General features: G+C 55.5%; 2 protein-coding genes across 3 annotated transcripts; both read left to right on the top strand.

Moving 5' to 3' along the window:
* Nucleotides 1-950: 950 nt before the first annotated feature.
* H3-3B (H3.3 histone B) lies at nucleotides 951-4,390 on the top strand. The gene is made up of 4 exons (XM_081108806.1): nucleotides 951-1,116; nucleotides 1,576-1,713; nucleotides 1,831-1,984; nucleotides 2,076-4,390. The coding sequence occupies exons 2-4, from the start codon at nucleotides 1,586-1,588 to the stop codon at nucleotides 2,202-2,204; spliced, it is 411 nt and encodes a 136-aa protein (XP_080964932.1). The 5' UTR covers nucleotides 951-1,116; nucleotides 1,576-1,585; the 3' UTR covers nucleotides 2,205-4,390.
* A 5,726-nt stretch (nucleotides 4,391-10,116) lies between these two features.
* On the top strand, nucleotides 10,117-13,822 carry GALK1 (galactokinase 1). 2 transcript variants are annotated; one of them, XM_081109765.1, is made up of 8 exons: nucleotides 10,117-10,387; nucleotides 11,291-11,480; nucleotides 11,930-12,049; nucleotides 12,198-12,333; nucleotides 12,444-12,625; nucleotides 13,148-13,298; nucleotides 13,387-13,549; nucleotides 13,632-13,822. In XM_081109765.1, exons 1-8 carry the CDS (start codon nucleotides 10,145-10,147, stop codon nucleotides 13,701-13,703), a joined length of 1,257 nt encoding a protein of 418 aa, XP_080965891.1. In that variant the 5' UTR covers nucleotides 10,117-10,144; the 3' UTR covers nucleotides 13,704-13,822. The 2 variants fall into 2 exon arrangements, with proteins under 2 accessions (XP_080965891.1, XP_080965892.1); XM_081109766.1 differs by lacking the exon at nucleotides 11,930-12,049 and having other exon boundaries at nucleotides 10,119-10,387.
* The last annotated feature ends 21 nt before the right edge of the window (nucleotides 13,823-13,843 follow it).

Below are 13,843 nucleotides of genomic sequence, written 5' to 3'. Positions count from 1 at the left end.
CAGAAGTAATTCCAGGATATACCATTAAACACAGAGGCATATATTAAATATAGTTGTCTTTTCTTTACTCTTTATAGACATGCAAATGCTTTCAAAGGATTATTCCCATTTTGGCTATGTGTAGTAACTTCACTTAGTTGAATTACATAATCCAAAACTATGTTGCTTACAGGTTACATATTGAAATCACAAAGCATTTTGTGACAGACCTAAGAACATACAAAGTGGTACTCATAAAACCATTTATTGACATTTATTTCTTTGTAGCTATCACCCCTCCCCACCCTACCAAACAAAAGAACTGCTTTTTGGTTAAAATGTATATGAAAGATAAATAAAATACTTGCTAATATAACATGATTTACTGAATTCTAATTCTTACTTACACTACTACTTAACTATCAAAATGTTAAAATGAATTAAAACGTTTGAATGGAATATTTTGTATGAATTTTTGAATAAACTTGGGAACAAAAAAATGTTAATGAAACGTAAATAATCACAGGGAAGATGTTTTATTTTACACTGGAAAACATTTACAAAAATTGTATTAAAGTAACCTCTTCCTGCATTGATGGCATTACTTGAGGCGAATAAGGTGAAGCTTCTGCCCATCCAGACTCTTTCGTCCTGATGGGGACCAAGACAATTTGGTTGCATTGACTTTCTATTGTAGAGCTTTGGAACCAAGGGAAGGATCCAAACATAGCTCCATTTCATCCAATGAGAAGAGCCGCTTAGTGCTAACTATGATTCGTCCATTTCTCTTTGCTTTCATCCAATCGTTAGGCCACTTTAACAGCCAATCAGCGGCCCAGATATCCACCAATCAGAGTACAGGGCCCTAGCACGGCCTTTGTGTCGAGGGATGTCAACGCGTCGGCGAAAGCTTCGGCCAATAGAAAAAGTCGTTGGTGTATGCAAATGAAGGTGCTATGACGCAGAGACGCAGCGTGAAGCGTGGGTATAAAAGCGGAAGCATCGGGGGGGTTTGGAGCAAAGCGGTTTGGTTATTCGTTGGGTTGGTCCGTGCACTTAGCTCCTGGGCTGCGGCTCTTCCTTAGGCAGCGGGAGCGGCGTCACGGACTAAGAAGCGGCCTAAGACTTCGGCGTTGAGTGAGTGTTCGTGGGTTTGCCGGTGACTTGGGGCCGCGGCAGCCGTTAGGGCCGCGGGTCGCGGCCGTTGGGGGCCGAGTGCGGGCTCCCCGGGCGGCTGGCATCGGGCGTGGGGTTGAGAGGTTTTCCCCGGGGACTTCGTTCCGGGAATCGCGTCCCTTCCCGTCTCTGACGCTGGCTGTTCAGAGGTCTCGGCGTCGGCTTCCGGGCAGCGCGGCCTCCGCCCGTCGAGGAGGGGAAATGACTCCTCCCCGCGCTCTCCCTCCCGGGGGAGGCGGCTGCTGCTCGCGGCCTGAGTCATTAGGGGTGAGGCGGCGGCGGCGGGGAGACCTCGGCCATCTGCCGCCGCGAGGTGGGGTGCGAGGAGGCGGGAGGGCAGGGGCGCCGCGCAGAGCCTGTCCGTCCCCCTCGCCCCCACCCCCTGGCGAGCGGCGCGGGAGTCATGGGCGTCTTCTTTAGGTGAAAGAAAATGGCCCGAACCAAGCAGACTGCTCGCAAATCCACGGGTGGGAAAGCGCCCCGCAAACAGCTGGCCACTAAAGCTGCCAGGAAAAGCGCCCCCTCTACCGGCGGGGTGAAGAAGCCCCATCGCTACAGGTAGGCAGGGCAGAGGGAAGACAATGACGCCGCGGCGCCTGGCGGTGCGGGCGGGGCTGCCGGTGGGGTGCCGGCGCTGTCAGTTAACGGGTTTGCGTCTCCCTCCTCCTTGCCCAGGCCCGGGACCGTCGCGCTTCGAGAAATCCGTCGTTACCAGAAATCGACGGAGCTTCTGATCCGGAAGCTGCCTTTCCAGAGGTTGGTGAGGGAGATCGCCCAGGATTTCAAAACCGACCTGAGGTTTCAGAGTGCAGCCATCGGTGCGCTGCAGGTGAGACGGGGCCGCGGCGGGGGCGGGGCCCGAGGCTGGTGTCTCGGTTTCCGCAGAGTCTAATGGAATCGTGCGCTCTTGTCCTCTGCAGGAGGCTAGCGAAGCGTACCTGGTGGGTTTATTTGAAGATACTAACCTGTGTGCCATCCACGCTAAGAGAGTCACCATCATGCCCAAAGACATCCAGTTGGCTCGCCGGATACGGGGAGAGCGAGCTTAAGGGAAGGCAGTTTTTACGGTGTTTTGTAGTAAATTCTGTAAAATACTTTGGTTTAATTTGTGACTTTTTTTGTAAGAAATTGTTTATAATATGTTGCATTTGTACTTAAGTCATTCCATCTTTCACTCAGGATGAATGCGAAAAGTGACTGTTCACAGACCTCAGTGATGTGAGCACTTGCTCAGGAGTGACACGTTGCTAATATGCAGAAGGGATGGGTGATACTTCTTGCTTCTCATGATGCATGTTTCTGTATGTTAATGACTTGTTGGGTAGTTATTAAGGTACTAGAATGATAAATGTGTACAGGGTCCTTTTGCAATAAAACTGGTTATGACTTGATCCAAGTGTTTAACAATTGGGGCTGTTAAGTCTGACCATGCATCACTGTGATAGAATGTGGGCTTTTTCCAAGGGTGAAGATACAAGTCTTAACCACAGTGTAATAACTTACAGTTTCCTAAAAAGAAGAAAAAAGGAAACCTGGCAGCTATAGAATACACTATGTGCATTTATAATAGCTATTTTATATATTGTAGTGTCAACATTTTTAAATTAAATGTTTTACATTCACATGTGGGGAGTCTTGTCATTAAGGTGTGTGTAATTTAGGGTCCAGTTGGTGTTCTAACTAGACTGCACTTGTTTTCATAGTAGTAAAATGCTTTGCAAATAACACCTTGCAGAAGTCCTCATTCTACCACATGTGAACTAACCCTCCAGCTGATAATGCAAACACTATCGGGGGATTTTATTTATAAGGGCTCTAGAATACAAGTTATCACACCAGCATCATCTGTTACTAATATTCTGACTAGTTATGGTTAGTGCAGCTTTTCTTTGTGTTGTGGTTGGTTTCATAACTAGGTTGAGTTCCTCTACCAAGAGGAAACAAGACCCGAGTTCTTTTCCTTGTAGAGTTTGTATTATAGCCCTTAGCGCAAACTTGCTGTGGGGTGGGAGGGGCACTTAGCTCCCGCTTGTTGCATCTTGGCCAGTTAAGATGGCGGCTAGTTAGCTTACATCTGGTATATGGTCCTGGGAAATCACTTTATAGAGCTGGTCTTCCAAGTGGTTTTTAAAATTTATCCTTCTATTGAAGTTTTTAGGTCAATTATGTATGTTGACTAAATTTACAAATAAACTTGTTTATCCAACTAAGTGTCAAAAACCTAAATTGAATGTACAAAAAACATCCATTATCTAGGTTCTTTGTGTCCTAAAGTTTGAGCTTAGCTTACTTGGATTTTGCTTAGACAAAGGAACCTTTTAGTTACAGAAATAACTCCAGAAACATGTAAAGACCCTCTGCTCTAACAATGCCAGAATTGCAATATTTACAGTGTCACTGCTTCCCTCCATGTCAAGGAATTAAAAGCACATTCATTGCCGGTATGAAGTAGGCCAAGGGAAGTAAATTTCTTTAAAATGCTAGGGCTCAAATTTGGGATCTGTTCCATGAACCTCTGGGTGGACTGTTGATTGATCTCCAAGTTATTAACAATTCCAGAGGTACAAAGCTTACTAGTCCAAGACATCTTTTCCATATGAAAGATCTGCTTTGATATTGGAGGCCAGCAGTAAAGCATAGCATCAATGTTGGCAAGACATTTATGCCCTAATGGCTATTTTTAGTAAGAAACTAGAATAGGCTTGGAGGTCTAGTTAATGAGCCTTACCTGTTGTCAAAGGCGGAGCTCACTAGCAAACGGGTTTTCTAAAAGGTTTGTAACCAGCTCTGGAACAACTACCAATATAATGCCCTCACTGCATCTGAAAGATGCCCAAGCCCCAGCCGCTGGCGTGTGCTGTGCCCTGGAGTGGAGCAGTGTCCACACAGGTAGAACCAGCTGTGGTGGTGGTCAGCTTGAGTTACCTGCGGCAACCCCAGTGGGTGCCAGTTGAACCTTCACACACACCCACCCCCCACCCCGTCTGCACCGTGACGCAGGAGGTTCCTGGGTTTTATCGCGTGGCTTGGAGTCTGCTTAAACTGCCACTTGCACGCCATACTTCATTTGAGCACCTTAACCAGAAGGCAAAAATATTTTTGGTTCTAGGAAGCTGGTCACATAGGTACCCTGGGTATAGTGATGGAACAGTCTATATGGAGAAAAGCAAAAGTTGGAACTGATGAAGGTATCCTGTGCCCTTGAACAGACAAAAATAAAAGTTTTTGAAGTTGAGACTTGGTAATGGTCTTCATTTGAATGAAATCTGTTTCACAAGTTTCCTCTGGCTAAGGGTCCTAGAGAGCCTTGCCTTCTGATGGGGGGGATGGGAGGGGGGATGAGGGGAGGGCCTTCAGTAATGAGACAGGCAGACCCCTTATCCTTAAAGGAATATATATCACCATTTGCTCAGGACAGTGCCCATTTATGCTTGTTGAACCTGCATTTTAACTGCCTCTCTTGCTGACTGGTGTGGGTCACAGGTTCCACTCCCAGTCAGGGCACAAGCCTGGGTTGCAGGTTTGATCCCCAGTAGGGGGAGTGCAGGAGGCAGCTGATTAATGATTTGCTTTCATCATTGATGTTTCTATCTCTCCCTTCTCTGAAATCAATAAAAACATACTTTAAAATAAGTATATATGCCGAAACCGGTTTGGCTCAGTGGATAGAGCGTCGGCCTGCAGACTGAAGGGTCCCAGGTTCGATTCCGGTCAAGGGCACGTACCTGGGTTGTGGGCACTTACCCAGTGGGGGGTGTGCAGGAGGCAGCTGATCGATGTTTCTCATCGATGTTTCTGACTATCTCCCTTTCTCTCTGTGAAAAATCAATAAAATATATTTTTAAAAAAAAAGTATATGGAGGCAGGCATGCACTTCAAACCCAGCTTATTTCCTGAGATCTGTCCTTACACAAAAGATTCATTGTGTCCCCATTACACATCAAAGGGAGGACCAGACCCAGGAGAGGCCAACAAGGACCAGCTCATGCCCCATGGCCAGGCCCCCACCCCTTGCTCTGCCCCCAGCCAGGGACCTCTGCTGCCGCCTGACCAGTGTCAGTGAGGAGACCACTGTCAGTTGGGGCAAGCTGAGGAATGGCTGAGGCTTGGGCAGGTGGCCTTTTCCTGAGGGCTGTGTGAGGGACTGCACATGTCCCCATGGAGGTGGTGCCTGGGCTCCACTAACCCCTCCTTCCCTTCCCACCCCCCCTGTCGGACATACAGGGCCCCAGGACCTTTCCCATAAGCTCCTCACCTCCCAGCACTGAGCCAAGACTTAGCAGAGGGGATAGGATGGGGTTGGATCCAAGGCCTAGGCATCACGAGCCTGTAGTCCTACCGCAGCTCACTGGCCTCTCCCTTCCCACACCCTGCCTTTGGCCAGACTCCGTCCTGCCCACCCCCAGAGGCCTGCAGCCCCCTGCCAGCTGCAGTGCCCCTTGTGAGCTGCAGGAAGAGATGGCTGTGGCCCTAAGCTGTCAGCTGCATCTTTTGAGTCCGGATTTGCTCCGTGGCCTTTGACAGGGTGGTCCTCAGCCTAGAGGGCAGGAACTTCAGGGACATGGGGCAGCAAATAAAGACATGGCTGCAGCTGAGCCCTCTCACAGGGGCGCCTGAGGTCAGGGGAGGGTGAGAAGCTCGGTGCTCCGAAGGCAAGGTCTCAATCTTGCCTGCCTGCCTCTGGCGTCGGGCCTGACACCTGGCAGAGGTGCCAGATATGCTTGCTGACCAACCCGAACGGTCCTGGCAGCCCCACAGCCCAGCTGGCTGGATCTGCTCCTGGCACACGTGGCAGAGAACTGGGCCAGTTCCCAAGCGCCTTTGGTCACTGGCCTGGCTTTCTGATTGGGACCCTTCCATGGAGGAAGTGCAGCTCCAGTGTTCTGTGCCTCCTGCCCCTCACTAAGAGGCTGAGCTGTAGGTACTCACGGGCACAGGGTGGTAGCTGAGAATGGGCTCGGGGGCAGACTGGCCCAGGTTCAAGGCCCAGCTGTCCCACTTGGATGCATTCCTTCACACATCTGTGCTGCTTTCCCTCATCTTTAAAATGGGAATAAAAACTACCTACCCAATAGGCTTGTAAGGATTTAAAGAAATAATCTGTGCAAATTCTGGTGATTTTTAAAATATTTGACAACAGAAGTCAAGGGCACTGACCAATCATCAGTCCACAACCAGCACTGCCCTGCAGGCTGTGTACCAGCCCTGATACCAGGGCTGCCACAGGTACAGATGAGTATCATCCAGACCTCAGGAGCTGTTATCATTAATATTACAGAAAGGCCAATAGGTTAATGCTGTGGAACAATTACAAACAGAGCCTCCCAGAACGGGTGAGAGGGTGGGCCATCTCCTAAGGGCAAACGCTTTCAGAGACCTTGTGGGTAGATACTTACCTGTGAGATGTTGCCTCAAGTCCCATCAGTGAACCAGGCTGTGATTGCCATGGAGATGCCAGAGCTGCATGGCACGTGCAGACCTTCATCACATAAAAAAGAACGAGCGAGTCCAGTAGGGAGGGCCCAAGGGCTAAGAACTGGCACAGAGACCTGGCCAGTGTGGCTCAGTAGGTGGGCATCATCCTATGCACCAGAAGGCTGGGGCTCCATTCCCAGTAGGGGGTGTGCTGGAGGCAGCTGATCTTTCCTCCGTGCCAGCCTTGGTCTCAGGAGCCAGGCTGTATCTGCCTCCCAGCCAGAGCGTGAGCGCCCCAGGCTTTTACCTGTCTGGCCAGTTGCACGCAGGAGAGTCCACTAATGTCTGTTGCGTGATTTGCTCTCAAATCAATGTTTCTCTCTCTCTCCCTCTCCCTTCTTCTCTCTCTAAAAATCAATAAAAACCTTTTTTTGGGGAAAAAAAGAATTGGGTGCAGACATAGACACAAACTCCGGGAGAGAAGAGATGCCGCTGAAGCACCTGTCCTCCATGGTGGGCAGGTCTCGCCATGGCCTGGGCAAAGGTGCCTTGGTGACTCTAGGCCTGCCAAGGGTTCCAGGGCCCAACCGGCAGGGGTGGCATTCCCACCCCTGGAAAGTATGGCCCTGTGGTGGATATTACTGGGGCTTCTATCTGGATGCCTCAGTCCTATGTGACAGCCGGCTCTGGCTTGCGGATGCAAGTGAGAAGACAGGCTGTGGGGTACAGTGATCCCATTAAAGTTCCACTCCCTCCCAGTCTTGTAACATCAGGCCAGGAAATGGGAGGGAGGGTCAAAGGTTAAGGCAGACTTCTCAACAAATTTCATGAAACATGCTAGATGGGATTAAAAAACTGAGTAGTGCCCTAGCCAGTTTGGCTCAGTGGATAGAGCGTTGGCCTGTGGACTAAAGGGTCCCAGGTTCGATTCCGGCCAAGGGCACATGCCCAGGTTGCAGGTTTGATCCCCAGTAGGGGGCATGCAGGATGCAGCTGATAAAGGATTCTCTTTCATAATTGATGTTTCTATCTCTCTCTCCCTCTCCCTTCCTCTCTGAAATCAATAAAAAAATATATTTAAAAACAAACTAACTGAGTAGCTCAGCCAGTGTGGCTCAGTGATTGAGCATCGACCTAGGAACCAGGAAGTCAGGGTTCGATTCCCAGTCGGGGCACATGCCCGGGTTTCGGGCTTGATCCCCAGTAGGGGGCGTGCAGGAGGCAGCCGATCAATGATTCTTGCTCATCGTTGATGATTCTATCTCTCCCTCTCCCTTCCTCTCTGAAATCAATAAAAACATATTTAAAAACAACAACTGAGCAGTCAGATCTTCGAGCATTAGCTCCCTTGTCTCTGGGTGTGGGCTGCTTCCTGGAAAAAACACACACACACAAAAAAAAACCCCTTAAAAAATAAACAACAAAAGCCCAAACCAAAAATGAGTGTGAACACAAATAAAATCAATGTTTCAGAGTCCATCTTGAGCAAATGGAAGCATTGCCCTCTTAGGCCCATCCAGGTTCTCCAAGAACAACTACAACAATAAAAGGATGTGGATGAGCCCTGGCTGGTTTGGCTCAGTGGACAGAGCGTCGGCCTGCGGACTAAAGGGTCCCGGGTTCGATTCCAGTCGGGGGCATGTGCCTTGGTTGTGGGCACATCCCTAGTGGGGGGGTGTGCAGGAGGCGGCTGATCCATGTTTCTCTCTCATCGATGTTTCTGACTCTCTGTCCCTCTCCCTTCCTCTCTGTAAAATATCAGTAAAATATATATTTTTTAAAAAGGATGAGGAGGAGGCACATGGATGTGTTCTCTTCTGTTGTTGTTCATCCTCACCCGAGGATGTTTTTCCCATTGCTTTTTAGAGAGAGTGGAAGGGAGGGGGAGAGACAGAGAGAAACATTGTTATGAGAGACACATCAATTGGTTGCCTCCTGCACCTGCCCCAGCCCTTCAGTCCATTTAGCAAAACTGGGGAGGGCACATGGATGTGTTTCCAATCAAAATGAAACGATGGAAATAAAAACAAGTGTGCGGGCTTCGAAGCAGTCAGGATTCCTCCTCCCGATCCTTACTCAGAAAGCTCTTTCCTCCTCGATTCCCAGTAGGGGGTGTGCTGGAGGCAGCTGATCTTTCCTCCGTGCCAGCCTTGGTCTCAGGGGCCAGGCTGTGTCTGCCTCCCCGCCAGAGTGTGAGCGCCCCAGGCTTTTACCTGTCTGGCCAGTTGCACGCAGGAGAGTCCACTAATGGCTGTTGCATCAGTGGGTGACATAATAATAGCGAACACTTCCTCTGTGTTTACTAAGTGCTAGAGCTGGGCTGGGCACTCAATCAAGATGATCTCATTAGTTCCTTTTATAACAATCTGTTAACGAGGCCTCTCTAGCCTCCTTTTACAGAGGAGAGGCAGAGGCTCAGAGAAGCCCAGTCACCTGCCCGAGATCACACAGTAGCAAGGGAAGAGATCTGGGCTCATGAAGGTTGGACGTCAAGGCTGAGACGGGTAAAGGATCCCTGGAGAAGGGGGGGTGTCGCTTCCCACATCGCTGCCCCAACAGAGTGGCGCCTCCTTGGGGAGACATGGCTTGTGGGTTGAAATTCATTTCAACTTGCCCCAAGACCTGCTACACACACCATACAGTTCGCCCGTTTAAAGTGTACAATTTCTTGCCCTGGCTGGTTTGGCTCAGTGGAGAGCGCCCGCAAGCCTGCGGACTGAAGGGTCCCAGGTTTGATTCTGGTCAAGGGCACAGGCCCAGGTTGCGGGCTCGATCCCCAGTAGGGGGTGTGCAGGAGGCAGCTGATGCATGATTCTCTCTCATCATTGATGTTTCTCTCTCCCTTCCTCTCTGAAAGCAATAAAAATGTTTTTTTTTTTAAAAAGTGTACCATTGCGTGGTTTTAGTATATTTACAGATACCTACAACCACCACCACAGTCAATCTTGGGGCATTTGGCTCAAAGAGAACTCAGTACCCCTAGCTTTCACCCTCTCACCCCGCCACCCAGCATGTCCCTGCGCCCTCAGCAACCCCTGCTCGGGGGGGCCAGCAGCCCAACCTACCTTAGCAGCGGCGGTCGGTCCTTCCAGGAGGGCGGGGCCCACTGCTGTCCGTGGCCCCCGCCTCAGCCCTGCACAGCCGGGCGCTGCGCCTGCGTGTCCACCCCGGGAAGGCAGCCTGTGGACAGCCACTCCCTGGTCACCACCAAGCTCGGCTTTCCCGCTATTTACCCGGAGGGCCAGGCCACGCGCTTGGAGACCCGTGACCAGGGGCTGGTGACCTCGCACAGCTGCAGGGCTTTAGGACCTCGTCTAGGCGGTCCCTGTGGGACCCCCAGGCCGGCCGGGTCGCCGCGGGGTCGCGCTGGCTGTGGGTGGGGTGTGGGCACAGGGCCAGGGAGGGCGGCTCAGACCTCCCAGTCGGGCCAGTCCCACTCGAGCGGGCGCCCCGCGCTCCTCCCCAAAGCCCGCGCCCCGCCCCCGCGGGAGGAACGGGCCGGCGCAGCGGGCGGGGCGGGCGGGCGGGGGCAGGGGCGCGGGCGGGCGGCCGGGCGGGGCGGGCGGGCGCAGGAATGCACGCCCCCCGCCGCGGCCCCGCCCCAGCATCCCGCTCCGATCCGGGTGCACCGCGGAGCCGGAGGGCGAGCGCCATGGCTGCGTCGAGCCCACCCCCGGTCGCGGAGCTGCTGGCCCAGGCCCGGGCGGCCTTCCGGGTGGAGTTCGGGGCCGAGCCCGAGCTGGCGGTGTCGGCGCCGGGCCGCGTCAACCTCATCGGGGAGCACACGGACTACAACCAGGGCCTGGTGCTGCCCATGGTGAGGGCTGCGAGGGGACCCGAGCCTCTCCTGGGGTCCCGGCCGCCCCGTCGGGAAGGCGGGCCGGAGGGGCGCGGGGAGGCGCCTGGTCCCCGCGTGATCTGTGGGTCGGGCCGCGCCGAACTTCAACTCCAGCGAGTGTGGGGGCCGAGCACGTGGGAGGGACCCTGGGACGGGCCGTTTCTCACGTAGGAAGGGAGGAAGGGCGATCGGAGAGGAAGTAGCCGGGAGGGGGTGTGCCGAGCCTCTTCGCTCCAGCTCGCCCTCTGTGGACCTTCCCAGCAACCTGGGAGCCACTTCAAAATGTGCCCCCCCCCCCCCCCCGTGTGTTGCACGTGGAAGGAGGTGCTTCAGACTCTGGCTTCCGTGAGGCCCTGCAGACCCTGCGGGAGTAGCCCGAAGCCTCCAGCCTGGTCCCCTCACAGAGCGGAGACAGGCCCAGAGAGGGCAGTGGTCTGCTCAAGGTCACACAGCTGGTGCTTGCTGGGGCTTCCACGGGACCCAGGAGGCCTCCCAGCTCAGCCAGGGGTTCTGTGCACCCCACCCCGCAGCTTGGCAAGTGAGGGGGTACAGCACACCTGAGGTTACCCCCAAATGGGAAGGCGGCGGATGGAGCTCGCGGCTCCCCTGTGCCCACAGCTGGACGCCCACGTGGAGGGCAGAGTCCAGGTGTGCTCTCTGCGCTGGTCCCGCCCCTGAAAATCCAGGGGGCAGGGCCTAAGCCCCCGGCCAGCTCAGCGCTCAGGCTCTTCCGTGAGACACTGTTGATCCTTTCCTGTTGCGCCTGGAGGCCGCGCTCCTGCCTGTCCCAGGACCCACATTCCTCGGGACTTTCGTATGAGAGGGGCCTCGTCCCTCCGTCAGCTGGCGGGAGCTTTGCGTACCCTTTGTGTCTCCTGCCAGGCGCTGGAGCTGGTGACCGTGATGGTGGGCAGCCGCCGGGCAGACGGCCTCGTCTCCCTCCTCACCACCTCTGAGGGCGCTGACGAGCCCAGGCGGCTGCAGTTTCCCTTGCCCACAGCCCAGCGGTCCCTGGAGCCTGGGACCCCCCGATGGGCCAACTATGTCAAGGGAGTGATTCAGCACTACCCAGGTATGGGGCCCGGGCCTGGGTCAAGTTCAGCAGCCAAGAGCACCACCTCTCAGCCATAAAACCCATTAGGGCACCTAGTCCACTGTGGGGTGGGCTTGCAGGATAGAGCATCCCGTTGTACAGATGAAGAGTCTGACACCCTGAGAGGGTCCAGACCTTGCCCTGGGTTGCCCAGTTCCTGATTGGAGGAGTCAGGAGTCAAACCCTAACCTGTGGCCTCCGGAGCCCTAGACCAGGAGGACTGGGAAGACTGTGTCCCAGGAACCTCAGGGTGGAAGGATGGAGGGCCGTGGGCCCCTTGGCCCAGCAGGTTGGTGGCCTCTGACAATTGAGACCCATTCCTGGAAGCAGGCACCAGGCCTCACGTCATACCGAGATACAGTACGTGCCTCCCTGTGCCCATCCTCCCAGACAGCGCCATTGACCCTTACGCATTGTTCCCCCCGCAGCCGCCCCCCTCCCTGGCTTCAGCGCGGTGGTGGTCAGCTCAGTGCCTCTGGGGGGTGGGCTGTCCAGCTCGGCCGCCCTGGAAGTGGCCACGTACACCTTCCTGCAGCAGCTCTGCCCAGGTACCTCCCAGAACCCAGCTCCCACCCAGCCCGCCTTCCCCGAGCTCTCCTATGGTTGGCTTCTGTGGCTGTCAGAGGGGGTGGGAACCCACCTGCCCCTTGTGCCCCCTCTTGGGCCCCAGCCTTCCCATCTCACCCTGCGCCACAGACTCAGGGACAATAGCTGCCCGGGCCCAGGTGTGCCAGCGGGCCGAACACAGCTTCGCAGGGGTGCCCTGTGGCATTATGGACCAACTCATCTCTCTGCTGGCGCAGAGGGACCATGCGCTGCTCATCGACTGCAGGTTAGGGGCTCCCCTTGCAGCCCCCCCACCTCTGGGCAGAGCACGTCCACTGTGGGGCCTGGCGGGCAGACACTTGGCCTTGTCATCTCCCCACTCCACCTGCCTCCCAGGTCCCTGGAGACACGCCTGGTGCCACTGTCAGACCCCAGGCTGGCTGTGCTCATCACCAACTCCAACGTCCGCCACTCACTGGGCTCCAGCGAGTACCCGCTGCGGCGCCGCCAGTGTGAGGAAGTGGCCCGGGCGCTGGGCAAGGAGAGCCTCCGGGAGGTGCAGGTGGAGGAGCTGGAGGGTGAGAGCTGGCCGGGTGCGGTCTGTCCTGGAGATAGCGGGGCCCCCTGCCGGGGCTGCTGGGGCCTCATCCCCAGGACCCCGGCCGTGCCTGCCCACTCCCCGAACACTGTTAATTCGGGCTCCGACCCCAGCAGGGCTGCTTGCAATCTGAGTACCGTTGTTCCTAATGGGAGGACTGTAGACAAGGACAAAGAATAAGCAGTAAGGCCACTACCCGGAGATAGTATACTTCCTCCCAGTGTTGGATATGAGCACCCACTGTGTGCCAGGCGCCCTGCCAGGCGCTCTGCAGGTGTCAGCCCACCTGGTCCTGGCGCCCCGAATCAGGTGGGTGCCCCACTAAACAGCTGAGGGGAGGCGCTGGGAGCTTAGCGGCCAGCCCACGGTTCTACCACGGCCTGGCCAGAGCCAGGCCTCCCACCGGAGGCTCCCCCACCCTCTGGGGCCATGGTGCCGTCCCCCACGTCCGCACGGGCCCTCGCCAGTGGGTGGCGGGTCTGCTGACCCCGTTCCTCTCCAGCGGGCAGAGAGCTGGTGAGCAAGGAGGGCTTCCGGCGGGCGCGGCACGTCGTGGGGGAGATCAGGCGCACGGCCCAGGCAGCGGCTGCCCTCAGCCGGGGCGACTACAGAGCCTTCGGCCGCCTCATGGTGGAGAGCCACCACTCCCTCAGGTGAGGCCCCCGGGCACCGGGCACCGGGCACCGGCTGTCCCCGGGCCGCGTGGGGCTGGTCCCAGGCCCGCCTGCATCTCCTCTGCAGGGATGACTACGAGGTGAGCTGCCCGGAGCTGGACCAGCTGGTGCGGGCCGCGCTGTCTGCGCCCGGGGTTTATGGCAGCCGCATGACGGGCGGCGGCTTTGGCGGCTGCACGGTGACTTTGCTCGAGGCTTCCGCCGCTCCCCAAGCCATGCAGCACATCCAGGTGGGTGGACGCTGGGGCCGGGGCGAGGCGGGAAGCAGGTTCCCAGGGCCCCGCCGAGCTCAGGCCTCTGCCTCTCCCACAGGCGCAGTATAGCGGTACCGCCACCTTCTACCTCTCCCAGGCCGCCGACGGTGCCCAGGTGCTGCCCTTGTGAGCTCCCCTGGGGTGGCCCACGCGGGCAGGGCCTGCCGGGCAGCAAGCAGGAAGCTCCGTGCCGCTGGCGCCTGCCCTCCGCACCTGGGCGCTCAATAAACTTGTGCCTCAGACCACAGTACCTCTAGAGGTGGTGTGTGC

Source organism: Myotis nattereri, assembly GCF_964212035.1.
Source record: "Myotis nattereri genome assembly, chromosome: 16".
In the NCBI taxonomy this organism is placed as follows: Eukaryota; Metazoa; Chordata; class Mammalia; order Chiroptera; family Vespertilionidae; genus Myotis; species Myotis nattereri.
The sequence above is the reverse complement of the archived record's forward strand: the minus strand, read 5'-3'. Positions and strand labels throughout refer to the sequence as shown.